Source organism: Bos taurus, chromosome X (genome assembly GCF_002263795.3).
Source record: "Bos taurus isolate L1 Dominette 01449 registration number 42190680 breed Hereford chromosome X, ARS-UCD2.0, whole genome shotgun sequence".
NCBI lineage: Eukaryota > Metazoa > Chordata > Mammalia > Artiodactyla > Bovidae > Bos > Bos taurus.
The window spans coordinates 90,756,531-90,770,699 of record NC_037357.1 but is presented as its reverse complement, the minus strand read 5'-3'; the positions used below and the strand labels follow the sequence as shown (position 1 = coordinate 90,770,699).

Genomic DNA, 14,169 nt, shown 5'->3' with positions numbered 1-14,169 from the left:
GGAGCTTCCTTTTGGCCTTGCCAGCCCTATGCCGTCTGATTTTGCCAACTGTGCCCAAACCCTGATCGCCACTCACTTGCCTATTCTGCCCCACTATGGCAGAACCGCCCTTTTCTTAGAGGACTGGGGACGTACAGGGATGCTGACACATAGCTTTGGTTTGTCTGAATGCAACAGGCAGTTTCACACGGATTTCCTGCTCTCGTGCTTTGACTTTCTGGCAGTATATACATTCTACAGGGGCCTCCCAGGTGGCGCTAGTGGTAAAGAACCTGCCAGCCAATGCAGGAGAGGTAAAGAGACCTGGGTTTGATCCCACCCCTGGGTCGGGAAGATCCCCTAGAGGAGGGTATGGCAACCCACTCCAGTATTCTTGTCTGGAGAATCCCCATGGACAGAGGAGCCTGGTGGGCTACAGTCCATAGGGTCACAGAGAGTCAGACATGACTGAAGCTACTGAGTGAGAGATACATTCTACAAGGCAGCTACATTGATACAGGAGCTGGCTTTCTCTTTCCCAAAGAATTGATTTCCATATTACCTTATTTCTGTCATCATATCGAATTGTAGTTATAATTTATCTATCTATATATACCATTAGATGGTTGATTCATGCATTCAACAAACATAGATTGCTTATTGTTTACCTACCACGTCCCAGGCTTTTTGCCAGATTTGTGGTACAGTGGGTGGGGGGGGTGGTGGCGCAAAACAGACAGAATATCTGCCCTTGTAGAGCTAACAGTCTAGAGAGGGAGGTGGGAGGGAAGCAAACAAAGAATCACACAAATCAATATGTAATTACACACTTGCTAAGTTCAAGGAAGGAGAAGGACTCACCGAAAGCATGTACCAGAGGGTTCTGCCTCATCTGGGAGTGAGAGAAGGAGCTGCTGATGAACTGACATTTGAACTGAGATCTGAAGAATGAATAGGCAGTAAGTAGGCAAAGGCAACAGAAAACAGCTTTCTATGGCAAAGAAACAGCAGGTGTGCAGGGCCTGAGAGGGGAAGAGCCCAGCTCCCAGGAGGAGCTGTTTGCTTCTTGAAGGCACAGCCTGCATCTTGTTCATTTTTGCTATAGCTCCAAGCCTGGCATACAGAGATGCCAAATAAAATGTCCGGGGAATTGAACTGAATGAAATTTGGTCTTGGAAATTATCATAGGTTGGAGGTCAAAAGACCTAACTTCTGATTCCAGCCCTCCTGGGCAATTCGATTTTCCAACTGCTTACCGTGCACACGTCATGTGCAAGGACCTGGGGTCAGACTGGGCTTGGGGAAAGGTAAACAGAACAAGTCTCTGGCCTTCAGCAGCATAGGGTCTGGTGAAGTGGCTGACAGATACACAGGCTCCTTCCACTCTCTGAGCCTCGTTCTCTTTGGTTCTAAAATGAAAGGTTGGGGTTACAAAATCCCTCAGGCCCCTTCTAGCTTTAAGAGTCTTGACCCGCTCTTCCTTGAATACCGGCCAGTTAGGTGGCAGTGGGAACAGTGGAGTGGTTGCTTCCATTTCTCCTGCCTTCTAGGCTTCACAAAGAATAGGACTGGGGAAGTGCAGACTTGAGCTCTAGTTTTGGACCGTTTTCCCTTTTACAAGGGTCTCAGGAGCAGTTAGGGTTCACTGCTTTTGGGGAAAATGTTTCAGAATTCCATGAACCTTTGTTTCTTTCTTTCCTGTCTCCTCTCCCCACCTGCCCCTCCCCAGTCTTCTTGTCTACATCTAGAACTGTGTTTGCATATATTAGGGCTTACAAAGAACCTTTAACAACATCGTATCCAAGACTTCCATCCAATGTTTACATTTCCTATGCAATAGACCCTTCAAGTGAAGCCGTCTGGCCACTATTTGAAGACTTCCATTGATGGTTAACTCACTCTTTCCGCTAGGCTTCGCCTATGAGACGGCACTTCCCTCTGGGAATCTGTCTCCCTGTAATTTTCACCCATTGCTTCTGGCTGTGTCCTTTGGGGCTAAGCAGAATAATTCCACTACATTGCCCCCTGACAGCCTATTGGGTATTCAAAGCCAGGAATCACATCTTCATAATCCTGCTCTCCTTCTTTGGTTCAAATCTCCTTAGAATCTGTAAACACAGATTAGTTTATGTAAGATTTATATTCCGCCTACTTTAAAGAGGATATTAGGCGACTCATCAGTTACAACATGAAAGAAAGACAATTAGGGATAAAAATGGGGAAGAAAACAGACCAAAGACCATGTAAAGGAAGCCTGAATAGATGTTGCCAGGTACCTAAAATGAACTGGATTATAATTGGACTCTGAATTTGGCTCGAAGTTTTATGGAAGCTAGGACAAAATTGGAAACACATTGGGTTATGTGGTTTTATGTTCTGACAGAATCATGCTTACAAATCATCTTCAGAGAGAAAATTTTTCCTAAAACAAAACCCAGACTAGTCTATTAGGATTGCTTTCTGTGAGACTGTTCAAGACTGACAGGTACTTCACATACATCTTGGACCCTTCCCCCACTAGTGGGAAAGGGGCCGGAAGGATAATTAATTAATTAGCAAAATGCTGTCTCAGTTTTAAGCACTGCTATCTCTTTAGGGATCTCCACAGGGACGAGTCTTCCTTTTCTGTTCCTTTTTCTTTCTTCTCTGTGCCTCACAGATCATCACTTTCCCACTGTCCTGCTCTTTACAGTCTTCAGTCTCAAGACTCTTTAGAATAGCAGACCTCAGGAAATAGCCCAAGCAATAAGTTATAACCTAGTGATCACACAGCAATTATATGCAAATCATTTCTCTCTGGTCCTCAGTGTTCTCATCTGAAAAATGAGTTAATCTCTAAGCTTCAGCTTGAACATTCTGGACTATAAAACTGAGGGAAAAGACTGATGATTTAAAAAAAAATTTTTTTTTTTTCCATCTCGTGTCTGGCAGCTAACAGTGTAGAAGATCTGCTCGTGGTAGAGCTATGAGAACCCAATAGGAAAAACCAATTTGAACAGATGCCACCTTCGAATCTGAGGAAAATATTTCATGGCTCTCATCATGATGATGAGTTCTTGTTGACTGGGTACTGGCAATGGTGAGATGTGGTTTTCAGGGTTCTTTCCTGCTTTAGCTCTGCATTCCTTGGCAAAGCTGGCGCTGGGGTAAGGAGAACTAGAGCAATCACACCAGGGATCGAGGCTTCTGGGAAATGACTCCGGAGGCAGCAGGCAGGAAAAGAAGGTAGTGCCACAGTCTCTGCTGAACGACAACAATGAGCCAATTAAAAAAAACATTTTTGGGCTTTCCTGGTGGTCCAGTGGTTAAGAATCTGCCTTGCAATGCAGGAAACACGGGTTAAATCCCTGGTCCCAGAAGATCCCGTATGCCACAGAGCAACTAAGCCCGTGTGCCACAGCTACTGAGTCTGCGCTCTGGAGCCCTTGAACTACAAGTTCTGAGGCCCATGCACACTAAAGCCTGTGCTCCACAACGAGAGAAGCCGCCACAATGAGAAGCCTGCACACTGCAACTAGAGAAAGCCTGTACACAGTAAGAAAGAGCCAAAAACAAATAAATTAGTTTTAAAAAAACCCTTTGTAGTGTGTAATATTTGGTACACATAACATCCATGTGGAACCCCTTCCCTCCTAGCCTGTTACTCTCCTGCTCAAAAAACTTTCCATGACTTTTCATTGCCTATAACAGATTCCAAATGCTCTTGTTTGGCTTTGGAATCTTCTCCAAGTGGAATCAAGCCATGTCTTCTTATCTCCTCCTGTCTCTTACAACACATGTGCACGCACACACACTTGTGCTTCTATTTCTCTCTTCAATCAAATTCTGCATGGTTCCCTAAACACAGTTTTCCTGACTCTGTTCCTTTCCTTCCATGGCACGGGACTCCAACAGGGGTTTCTCAGCTCTACCACTTCCACCTGTTGAAATCCTCAGCCCAGCTCAAATACATAAAGACCTCCCAACATCCTAGTCCTGGTGACTCCACTCTTGTGCTTTGCACATTCCATTTTGTTACTCCTTTTTGGAACATAGCATTGATCGTAGTTCTCTGACTAGACTGGGAGCACCCTTAGGGTGCAGGCTATGTTTAATTCACCCAGAGCTCTACATCATCCTTCCTTGCTTTGCCTTTCTCCAGAGCACCATCTGGGGTCATTTCCTAGGGCTGCCGTAACAGTACCACAAACCGGGTGGCTTGAAACAGCCGACGTTTATTCTCTCTCAGTTCTGGGGGCTAGAAGTCTGAAATGGGACTTCTTCATAGAGAGCAGGGCCATGCTTTCTATGAAGGCTGGAGGAAAGTATTCTTCCATGCCTCTTCTAGCTTCTGGTGGTTGCCAACAATCCTTTGTGTTCCCTACCATGGAGACTCCAAGCTCTGCCTTCATCTTCACATGGTATTCTCTGTGTGTGTATCAATGTCCAAATTTCCCTCTTCTTTTAAGGACACCGGTCATTAGATGGAGTGAAAGTGAAAGTCGCTCAGTCGTGTCCAACTCTTTGCAACCCCATGGGCTGTATTCCATGGAATTCTCCAGGCCAGAATACTAGAGTGGGTGGCCTTTCCCTTCTCCAGGGGATCTTCTAACCCATTAGATGAAGACCCATGCCAATAGAATATGACTTTACCTTAAGTACATCTGCAAAGATCCGAATTTCCAAAAAAGATCACATTCACAGGGTGGACATCAAGTTTGGGGGGATACTATTCAACTCAGTACACCATCTGACATGTTCTATGTATTTTAGTTCTTTATTGTCTATCTCCCCCAGTACAATGTCAGCTCATGAGGTTAGGAACTGTTGTCTGTTTGGTTCATTGCTATATCCTCAGTGTCTAGAATACTGCTTGACACACAGTAGATGATAAATATTTTGTGACTGAAACTTTGTACCCATCTGCGTGCTGCCTCACAATCTGAATGAGAGAAGCAGGGACAGGAAAGGGAACACAGGTTTGCCTGGAACATAATAAATACTCTGTAAATATTTGCTGGAAATAGAAGTATTTGATAGCTATATTAATTTAACTCTTACGGAGCACCTATTTTGTACAAGGTATTAAGGAAAGATACAGAGATGTGAAAAAGAAACATCTGAGCTTCCTGGCTGTGTTTCTGTGTGACCCTGGGCGAGTCATTCAACCTCTGGGTTTCGCTTTCCCCATCCATGACATGGAGGTAATAACATCATCCACCTCACAGGACTGTCATGCAAGTTGAGTTCGTGCATGTAGAGTACTTAGCACAGGGCCTGCCACGTGGTAAGCACCATAGATGTGTTTTTGTTATTTTTTTTAACTGTAGCTGCTGTTATATGCTAGACTTTGTGCAAAGTGTTTTTAAAAAGCAGTTTTATCAAGATACAGTTCATATACCATAAGATTCCCCCTTTTAAAATGTACAGGTCAGTGGTTTTGAATTAACAGGGTTGTGCAACCATCACCACCATCTAATTTTAGAAAATTTTCATTCTCCCTCCCCAAAACCCCATAGCAGTCACTCCTCTTCCCCCAACCCATGCCCTAGCCCCTAACAACCCTTACTCTACTTTCTGTCTCTATGGATTTGCCTATTCTGGAATTTTATCTAAATGGAATCATGCAATATGAGGACTTTTGTGTCTCTTTTAGCATAATTTAGCATAATGTTTTCAAGGTTCATCCATGTTTTAGCATGTATTAGTACTTCATCCCTTCTTTAAAAATTGAGGTATAGTTGATTTACAATATTATATGTTTCAGGTGTACAATACAGTGATTCACAATTTTTAAAGGTTATACTCAATTTATAGTTATTGTAAAAATTGGCTATATTCCCTGTGTTGTACAATATATCCTTATAGCTTAATTATTTTTAAAAAACTTTTAATTTTGTATTGGAGTATAGCCAATCAACAATGTTATGATAGTTTCGGGTTCAGCCATGGGGGAGAATTGTTCTCCCCAAATTCCCCTCCCATTCAGACTGCCACATAACATTCAGAAGAGTTCCCTGTGCTATACAGTAGGTCCTTGTTGGTTATCCATTTTAACTATGGGCTTACTTATTTTATAGACAGTAGTTCTCCCTACCCCTCTATTGCCTCTCTCCCCTTCCCTCTCCCCACCGGTAACCACTAATTTGTTTTCTATAATTGTAAGTCTGTTTCTGTTTGGTCATACTCATTAGTTTATTTTATTTTTTACATTCCACATATAAATGATATCATACAGTATTTGTCTTTCACTGTCTGACATTTCATTTAGCATAATACCATCCAAGTCCATCCATATTGTTTCAAATGGCAAAATTTCATTCTTTTTACGGATGCACAGTATTCCATCTTGTACATATACCACATCTTCTTTATCCATTCCTCTTTTAATATTGGCATGCATATATCTTTTTGAAGTAATGTTTTCATTTTCTTTGGATATATACCTAGGAGTATAATTGGTGGCTCATATGGCAGTTCTATTTTTATTTTTTTGTGAGGAAACTCCATACTGCTTTCCACAATGGCTGAACCAATTTACATTCCTACCAACAGTGTACTAGGGTTCCCTTTTCTTCACATCCTCATCAACATTTGTTATTTGTGGTCTTTTGATGACAGACATTCTGGCAGATGTGAGGTGATATCTCACTGTGGTTTTGATTTGCATTTCTCTGATGATTTGTAATGTTGAGCATCTTTTCATGGACCTGTTGACCAACTGTACATCTTCTTTGGGAAAAAGTCTATTCAGGCCTTCTGCCCATTTTAAAAATCAGGTTGTTCTTTTTATATATAGAGAGAGAGTTGGATGAGCTGTTTATATATTTTGGAACTCCAATCATTTTTATGGCTGAATAATATTCCTCCATGTGGATATACCACATTTTGTTTACCCATTCATCAACAGATGAACATTTAATTGTTTTCATTTTGGGGATATTATGAATAATGCTGCTATGAACATTCATGTATAAGTTTTCAGGTAAACATATTTTCATTTCCCTTGGGTATATTCCTAGGAGTGGATTCCTGGGTCATATGGTAATCCTATATTTAACAATTTGAGAAACTTTCAAATGGTTTTCCAAAGCAACCACACCATTTTACATTTCCAGCAGTAACGACTGAGAGTTCCAATCGTTCTACATATGCTCAACCAAAACTACTCCCTGTCTGTCCTTTTTATTTTAGTTATCATAGTGGATGTGAAGTGGTATCTGTATATGTGTGTTTTAAGAAACTGATGTTTATTTTTCAACAGCTTTATTTCTGTTTTCTGTTCAAGAGTCTGTGAAGAATAGCTTAATACTACCCAATGGTCATTCTTACCCATTCACTGGCTTGAGCATTGGGATTAGTCTTCAGTGGTGGGTTGAATGCTCCGATCTTTGGCAGAGAACTGCTCAATAGGCGCAGAGAGCACCAACATGCTTTCAGACCAGCCTGTGATCTCAGGTTGAGTAGCAGTAAACTCAGGAACTAGAGCAGTCCATTCGGTCTGAAATTCCTTCTTGGTCACAGCCTTTCCATCAGTGACCTATTTATTCTTTTCGATCTCTACAGGGTCTCTGTAGAAACAGAGATCAGGCATGATGTCCTGTGAGTGCTCATGGAAGATGGTGTCACGCATGCACCGTACTTCCCAGGACAGTATTCACATTAGACCCATGGAGTGGGCTCCCTTGTTGTTGCCTGGGGTAGCAGTGTCCACCTGGTGCAGAGGAGAATCTGTGCCGAGCAGAGGAGAATCTGTGCCACGCAGAGCAATGGCGGGCAGATTAACATAAGATGCCTCTGTGAGAGGCTGATGGCCAGCTATGGGATCAATGACCACTGGAAGTTATGGCTCATGGAAGGCTGCCTGGATCTCATTAACAAAAGATTCCAGGAGTGAAGGAGCCAGCCACAGGAGTGGCTCCAGTGGCAGCAGCAAACTTCAGTCCAGTTTGGTGACCAGTATTCCTGGAGGATGTGACACTGACATCAGCTATGTTTTCAATGGCATGAGTCACCAGCAGAAACTTCTCTCAGGTTCTCTTCAGATTTATGATGTAGATGTTATCACTGCATTCTGTAGATGTACAGTTCCATTTGGAAGTCAAGGTTGGTGCCACCTAAGTGGGTTCCTGCTGCAAGGAATTTAAGGATATCCTCCTTCATCTGTAGGGTATCAAGGGCTCTGGACATTGTGAAAGTTTCCTTTTACATTAGGAAGGAAAGCTCACAGTGGTTTTTATCTGCATTCCCCTGATGGCTAATAATGTTGAGTATCTTTTCATGTGCTTAATGGTCATTTGTATATCTTTGGAGAAGTATCTATTCAAGTCCTTTGCCCATTAAAAAAAAATGGGTTGTCTTTTTGCTGTTGAACTGTAAGAGTTCTTTACATATTCATATGTATCATTTGCAAATATTTTCTTTCATTCTCTGCGTTGTCTTTTCTGTGCCAAATGATTTTGCATGCTTTTCCCAAGACCACCCCCTGTGAGGTAGGTGTTACTGAGAGGGAAAAAGAAGTTCAGAGAGATGAAATTTAAATCCAGTTCTGTATGACTGTAAAACTCAAGCTTTCTCTTCTATCCCAGCCTGCTCACAAAGATGAATAAAGACATGTTTCTGGCTTTAAGGAGCTTGGTCTGACAGAGGACATGCAACAAGAACAAAAACAAATGGGCTGTAAAGCAGAGTTCTACAAGTGCCACACACAAAAAAAAGTGTGGAGGAAGTGAGCGCTTCTGGCTGGGGAGATCAGGGCTGGCTTCAATGAGGTGGTGTTTGTCTTGCAGGATGGGTACAGTTTCATTGGATGGAGGTGATGGAGTAAATGGAGATGAGCATTTCCAAAGGAGAGCAGAAAATGAGGGCTGAATGAATGAATGGAGCTTTGAGCCTAAGACTGGTTGTGATGGGGAGTCCCAGGGCTTGTTGAGGTGGGAGATCCTGGGGACTGCCCATGATATGGGCTAGAGAGAGGTCTCCAGAGGTAGGAAGTCCAGGGGTTGGATGGGATAGGAACACTGACACTTAGGATTGGCAGACCCAGGGAATAGGGAGTCTGAGGGATTCCTGGACCTGGGGGCTGCCTGGGATGGAGGTTCCTGGAAGGTCTTAGATGAGGATTTGGGGCCTGTGGACCCGAGGACATTGGAACGGACTGGGATGGAGGGCTTCTTTAGCCTGCATTAAGCGAGGACCCTGGGACCGGTGAAATGGAGAGATCTCCAGCAGCTTGTGATGGGGCTGGCCCGTGGGGCCCTTGGGGCTGGTCCAGCTTCGGGCGCCTGCGGCGGCTGCAGGTGGGACGCGCGGGGGCGGGCCGGGTGCGCGGGGTGGGGGCAGGGGCGGGGGGCGGGCCGGCGGCCGGGGCGGTCCCGCGCGGCCGCGCTGCGCAGTGACTCCGCAGCGGGCGGAGCGCCGCGGGCCGCGTCCTCCGGAGCCGTGGCGGCAGCGGCGGCGGCGGCGGTAGCCTCAGCTCCTGCTCCCCGTGCCGCCGGCCCCAGCGCTGTCTCCCGGGCCCCCCCGGGCCCCCGGGCCCTCGAGCCCGGTGCGCGCCCTCGCGTCCCGCCGGCCCCCTCCCCCGGCTGGGCCCGGGGGAGGGTGGCGCCGTGAGCGAGCTGGGATCGGGCTTTCCTGCCCCTTCCCCTGCCCCTGGGCCGCCAGGATGGAGGCGGGGTCGGGTCCCCCCGGCGGCCCGGGATCCGAGAGCCCCAACCGGGCGGTGGAGTACCTGCTGGAGCTGAACAACATCATCGAGAGCCAGCAGCAGCTGCTGGAGACCCAGCGGCGGCGCATCGAAGAGCTGGAGGGCCAGCTGGACCAGCTCACCCAGGAGAACCGCGATCTGAGGGAGGAGAGCCAGCTGCACCGCGGGGAGCTGCACCGGGACCCCCACGGCGCGCGGGATAGCCCGAGCCGCGAGAGCCAGTACCAGAACCTGCGCGAGACCCAGTTCCACCACCGCGAGCTGCGGGAGAGCCAGTTCCACCAGGCGGCCCGGGACGTGGGCTACCCGAACCGGGACGGCGCCTACCAGAACCGGGAGGCTGTGTATCGGGACAAGGAGCGGGACGCCTCCTACCCACTCCAGGACACTGCTGCTTACTCTGCCCGCGAGCGCGACGTGGCCCAGTGCCACCTGCACCACGAGAACCCAGCCCTGGGTCGCGAGCGTGGCGGGAGGGAGGCTGGGCCGGCGCACCCGGGCCGCGAGAAGGAATCCGGCTATTCGGCGGCGGTGGGCGTGGGGCCCCGGCCACCCCGGGAGCGGGGCCAGCTGAGCCGCGGCGCATCCAGGAGCTCCAGCCCCGGGGCCGGCGGCGGCCACAGCACCAGTACCAGCACCAGCCCCGCCACAACCCTCCAGAGAAAGTAAGGAACGCGTGTTTGTTTTCCCCGGTTCTTCCCTGCTAGTTCCCTCTTCAACTTGAACGGCTAGTAAAGTAAGAAGCCAGTGCCTGATTCCGTGTCCTCTCCTGTCCCAACCTGTCGGGAAAAGCCGGGCGCCCCCTCAGGCAGCCGATACCCCTTCTCTAGCTTCCCCAGAGTGGGTTGGCCCGATGAGTGCAGGCATCTCTTCTTTCTCAAAACCGTGGCCAGTGAGAGCTTGGAGCAGTCGTCACCCCATCCACTTCTTCACCCCCTCCCTGTATCCTTGCCAGAGGATGGCTTTTCATTTCTTTATTTATTCTATTTGGATGTGCGGGTTGGGATATTTATTGTCTGTCACGATGTCAGCTCAGAGCCGCAGGGGAACGAAAGCCCTCCCCCCCCCCCCACCCCCGGCCGCGACCCCCCCCACCATTCGGGTCTCCTCTGCAGGTCCTGAGCGCAGGCCTGATCTTTTCTCCTCTGGCAGCCTCAGCTCCATCCTTTCCTGAGAGGCAAGTGGGGACCAGAATGGCAGCTGGAGGCTGAGACGTCCCTCTGAGGGGGAACTGCAGCACATCCTGGCTGGGGGAGCAAAGATGGAGGCCCGGCCCTTGGCTAGTTCCTCAAAGACCACCCCCTCTCCACCCTCAAGAAAAACACCGCCCAATTAAAGAGCATACCAGCAAGGGAAGTCTACAGATCTTCCCTGTTGTTGGATCAGTGCCAGTGTCTGTGCTGGGGTCCGTGTGTCTGCTTATTCCGGACACCTTGGCAACATCTCTTGGGTTGGTGGGGCATGGGCTGGGTCCACTTCTCCATGTAGATACCATGATGAGCTGGTTGGGATAAATGTCAAGCTGAGGGAGCCAAGGGTGTGCAGGCTCACAGGGCTACCTTAAAGGCTCCCTGATTTCTCTACTGCTGGACTGGAAAGAATACTGAACCGGGAGTTAGGAAACCCAGGTTCCCCTTCCAGCTCTGCTGCAGACTGGCTTTGTGACCTTGACTGAGTCCCTTCCTCTCTTAGGGCATCAATTCCCCCATATCTTTATAAAAGGCAGGATCTGCCTTGAATTCTCTTGAATGGCCCCCCCCAGCTTAGATTTGATGGTTCTGTGACTAATCCAGCCACCACTACAGACCAAGTCTGAAGTCCTCTAGCAAATGGACAGCTTTCCTCCTCCTCTCACGGCTCAGCTGGTCCTACCATGTGCCACAACCAGCGGAGTGTCTCTTGGAGGCTGGGCTGGGGGTGGGGAAGCCTTCTGCCTCAGGAAATCTGCCGGGAGACAGCTCTCTGCAACTCCCCCGTGGTGAGGCAGCAGGCTGGGGTGCTGGGTTGAGATGGCTGGGCCCCAGGAGCAGCAGCTGCAGCTCAAGGACTCGGCTGGGCTTCACTGCAGTGCACCCTCAGCTGAGGTTTGGTGTGGGCTGCCCCAGAGGGAGATGGGCTCTTCTGCCTGGGGGAGGGATGGGGGGGCTGCTTGGAGCTCATTCCAGGAGGACTGACTGTGTACAGCTTGGGGCCCCACACTGGAGGGAGGGGCCAGGTCAACCAAGCAAGACCCTTTCAGGAGAGGACCATGGTAGGGTGAAGGCAAAGGGAGACTAGATGGGCACTGTGGTCCTTGAGCCTGGCTGCAGAAGACTTCCAGAGTGGTCAAGCCTGTGACAGAGGAAGCAGCCTCGTTATGTGTGCTCCAGGTAGCAGAACCGGGAGCGATGGGAAAATTGGGGATAAATCAGAAAGAACTTTCCAGCCTGGTCTGATGAGGCAGTGGACTGCCTCAAGGGGATAGGGAAGGGCTAAAGAAAACATAATTTCTGAACTGGTGGAAAGCCCTATGAAATGACCAAGGCTTTCCCCAATTCTAGGATTCAGTTCCCCTCCTATTCTCCACCCTGCAGATGTGGGTTTGGAAGCCTGTTTGCTCTTGAGCTCTGGGCTTCTGCCATCTGGGCAGGCTTGCCTCTCGGTCCTTCCCTCTGTGCAGCCTCCAGGCTGTTCGTTGGATTTCACATTTTGTGAAACACATTTGTGTTTGTTGCTTCACATTTCCTAATGGGTTAATAAGGGGATTTTAGATAGTACTTCAAATTTCTCCTAACCATATATATTTGCACATCCATTATTACCTCTTTTGGTCCTCGCAACACACCCTGTGCAGTGAGCACTAGCAACTCCATTTTAGAGATGGGGAAACTGAGGCTCCAAAAAATGAAGGGACCTTGCTCAAGGTTACACTGCCAGTTCTTAACAGAGCTAGGGCTATAACCCGAGTCCACCTGTCTCCAAGGCCTGTTATTTTTCCACTGGAGCTTTCTGGAGCCTCAGGACCTGACCAAGTCACAAACTGGAAGAGGCCAAGAGAGCCTGAGGTCTCTGGAGGATTCGAGCAGGGGGAGATGGCTCTGGAATGAGTGATGAGAGGGGGAGTTGATGGGGGAGGGCAGAAGGCCTTGTCTCCCTCCTTTCCACTCTCCCTCCCTCTCTCTCGGCCAGGTGTCAGGAGGGCCTGTTGATGCAGTAGCCATTGTTGTCGCCACAGCTGCTGCAAGCTACTCCCCTGCCAGGCCTCCTCTGGGTTTGTAAGGAGTGGGTGAGAGGCTGCTGCTGAAAGCCAGGGCAGGCAGGGTGGGAGTTGAGCAGCAGAGGCTGCAGCACTGGGGGAGGCTAGGTAGAGCTGGTACAAGCGGGGCGCTCCTGGTCCCCCGGCTCCCTCTGGTGGAGAACGAGGGGAGAGAGGGGTCTGGGCCCAGCATGGAAGGGCCCCTCGCCCAGGGGCATATTCAGTCCTCCCAGCTACCCTGTGCGTCTGTCACCACAACCCACGTTTTCCAGCCAAAGAAACCGAGGGCTCAGAGAAGTGAAGCAACACTCCAGAGGTCACAGAGCCATGAGACAGACTCCCAAGCCTGGGAACTTGCCCTCTACTGCAGTTGATAGCAGCTGTTATGTCCACCCCCACCATGTCATCCCCCCAGGATCCCCACACCCTCCCGCACTGTCTCTCCTGGACAGGTTCCCAGATGCCAGTCTGCCTTCTGCTGTGCTCTGGGTGTGGCCTTCCTAGTGCAGCATAGCGCATGATAAGGCCCGACCTCCTTCTGGCCTCTGGGCCTTTGTATGTGAAGTCTTTGCTTGCTTTTGTTTGTATGTTTGTTTAGCAGCTGCTAATATCCACTACGCTCAGGTCTGTCCCCCTGGAATTGCCACCCTTTCCCCCCCGTCTCACCCGTCATGATTAGAGAAGATCTCTGTTTTTGTTGTCGATCATGGCCTGGGCCCCCTTGCCATCCTGGCGCCTGGAATGATTTACAGCTGTGCCGGGGGCCACTGCTGAGTCCTCCACGCTGAGGAGAGCTGCATTTCCCACTCTTTTTGCCTGGGCCCAGCTCTGGCTTTGCCGTAGGCAGTGGTGGGCTGAAGCCTGTTTGGTGGTAACTCTCCATCCTCTGCCCCCCCACCCTGCCCACCCAGCAAGCTGGCTTGCACTAGGGAACAGCAGTCAGCAGGGCCAGCCTGCTGTTCCTGTCAGCCAGGGCAGTGCTGGTCTAGGCACTGCTGTGGCGTCTCCTGTGTGCAGTGGACTGACAGTGTGCTCCCCGCAGGGGCTGTGGATGCTACGGGGGAGGGAGGGAGCCCGGGGGGCCCTAGGGAAGTCTGTCTCCTTTGGGGTCTTGGGCACTTTTTCCAGGGGGGGTCCTCTCCTTCTTCTCAGGAGGGAATACCATTTCTCTCCCCGCCACTGTGTTGGGAGCATTATAGTTGTGTGGGAGGCAATGATAATGTCGAATTGAATGAGAATTAGAGGAATCTTGCTTCTCTGTCTAGATCTG

The 14,169-nt window shown here is 49.2% G+C and overlaps 1 protein-coding gene and 1 pseudogene across 3 annotated transcripts in view; one reads left to right on the top strand and one right to left on the bottom strand.

Annotated features, from left to right (window-relative positions):
- Positions 1-7,269: 7,269 nt before the first annotated feature.
- On the bottom strand, positions 7,270-8,527 carry LOC782805 (small ribosomal subunit protein uS2-like; annotated as a pseudogene).
- Positions 8,528-9,525: 998 nt separating this feature from the next.
- Positions 9,526-14,169, top strand: part of IQSEC2 (IQ motif and Sec7 domain ArfGEF 2) — an 81,710-nt gene continuing 77,066 nt past the window's right edge. For all 3 annotated transcript variants that reach the window (XM_024988849.2, XM_024988850.2, XM_010822013.3), the window contains exon 1: positions 9,526-10,329. In XM_024988849.2, the coding sequence (XP_024844617.1) occupies positions 9,623-10,329 (707 nt within the window). In that variant the 5' untranslated portion in view covers positions 9,526-9,622. The remainder of the gene's footprint in view (positions 10,330-14,169) is intronic.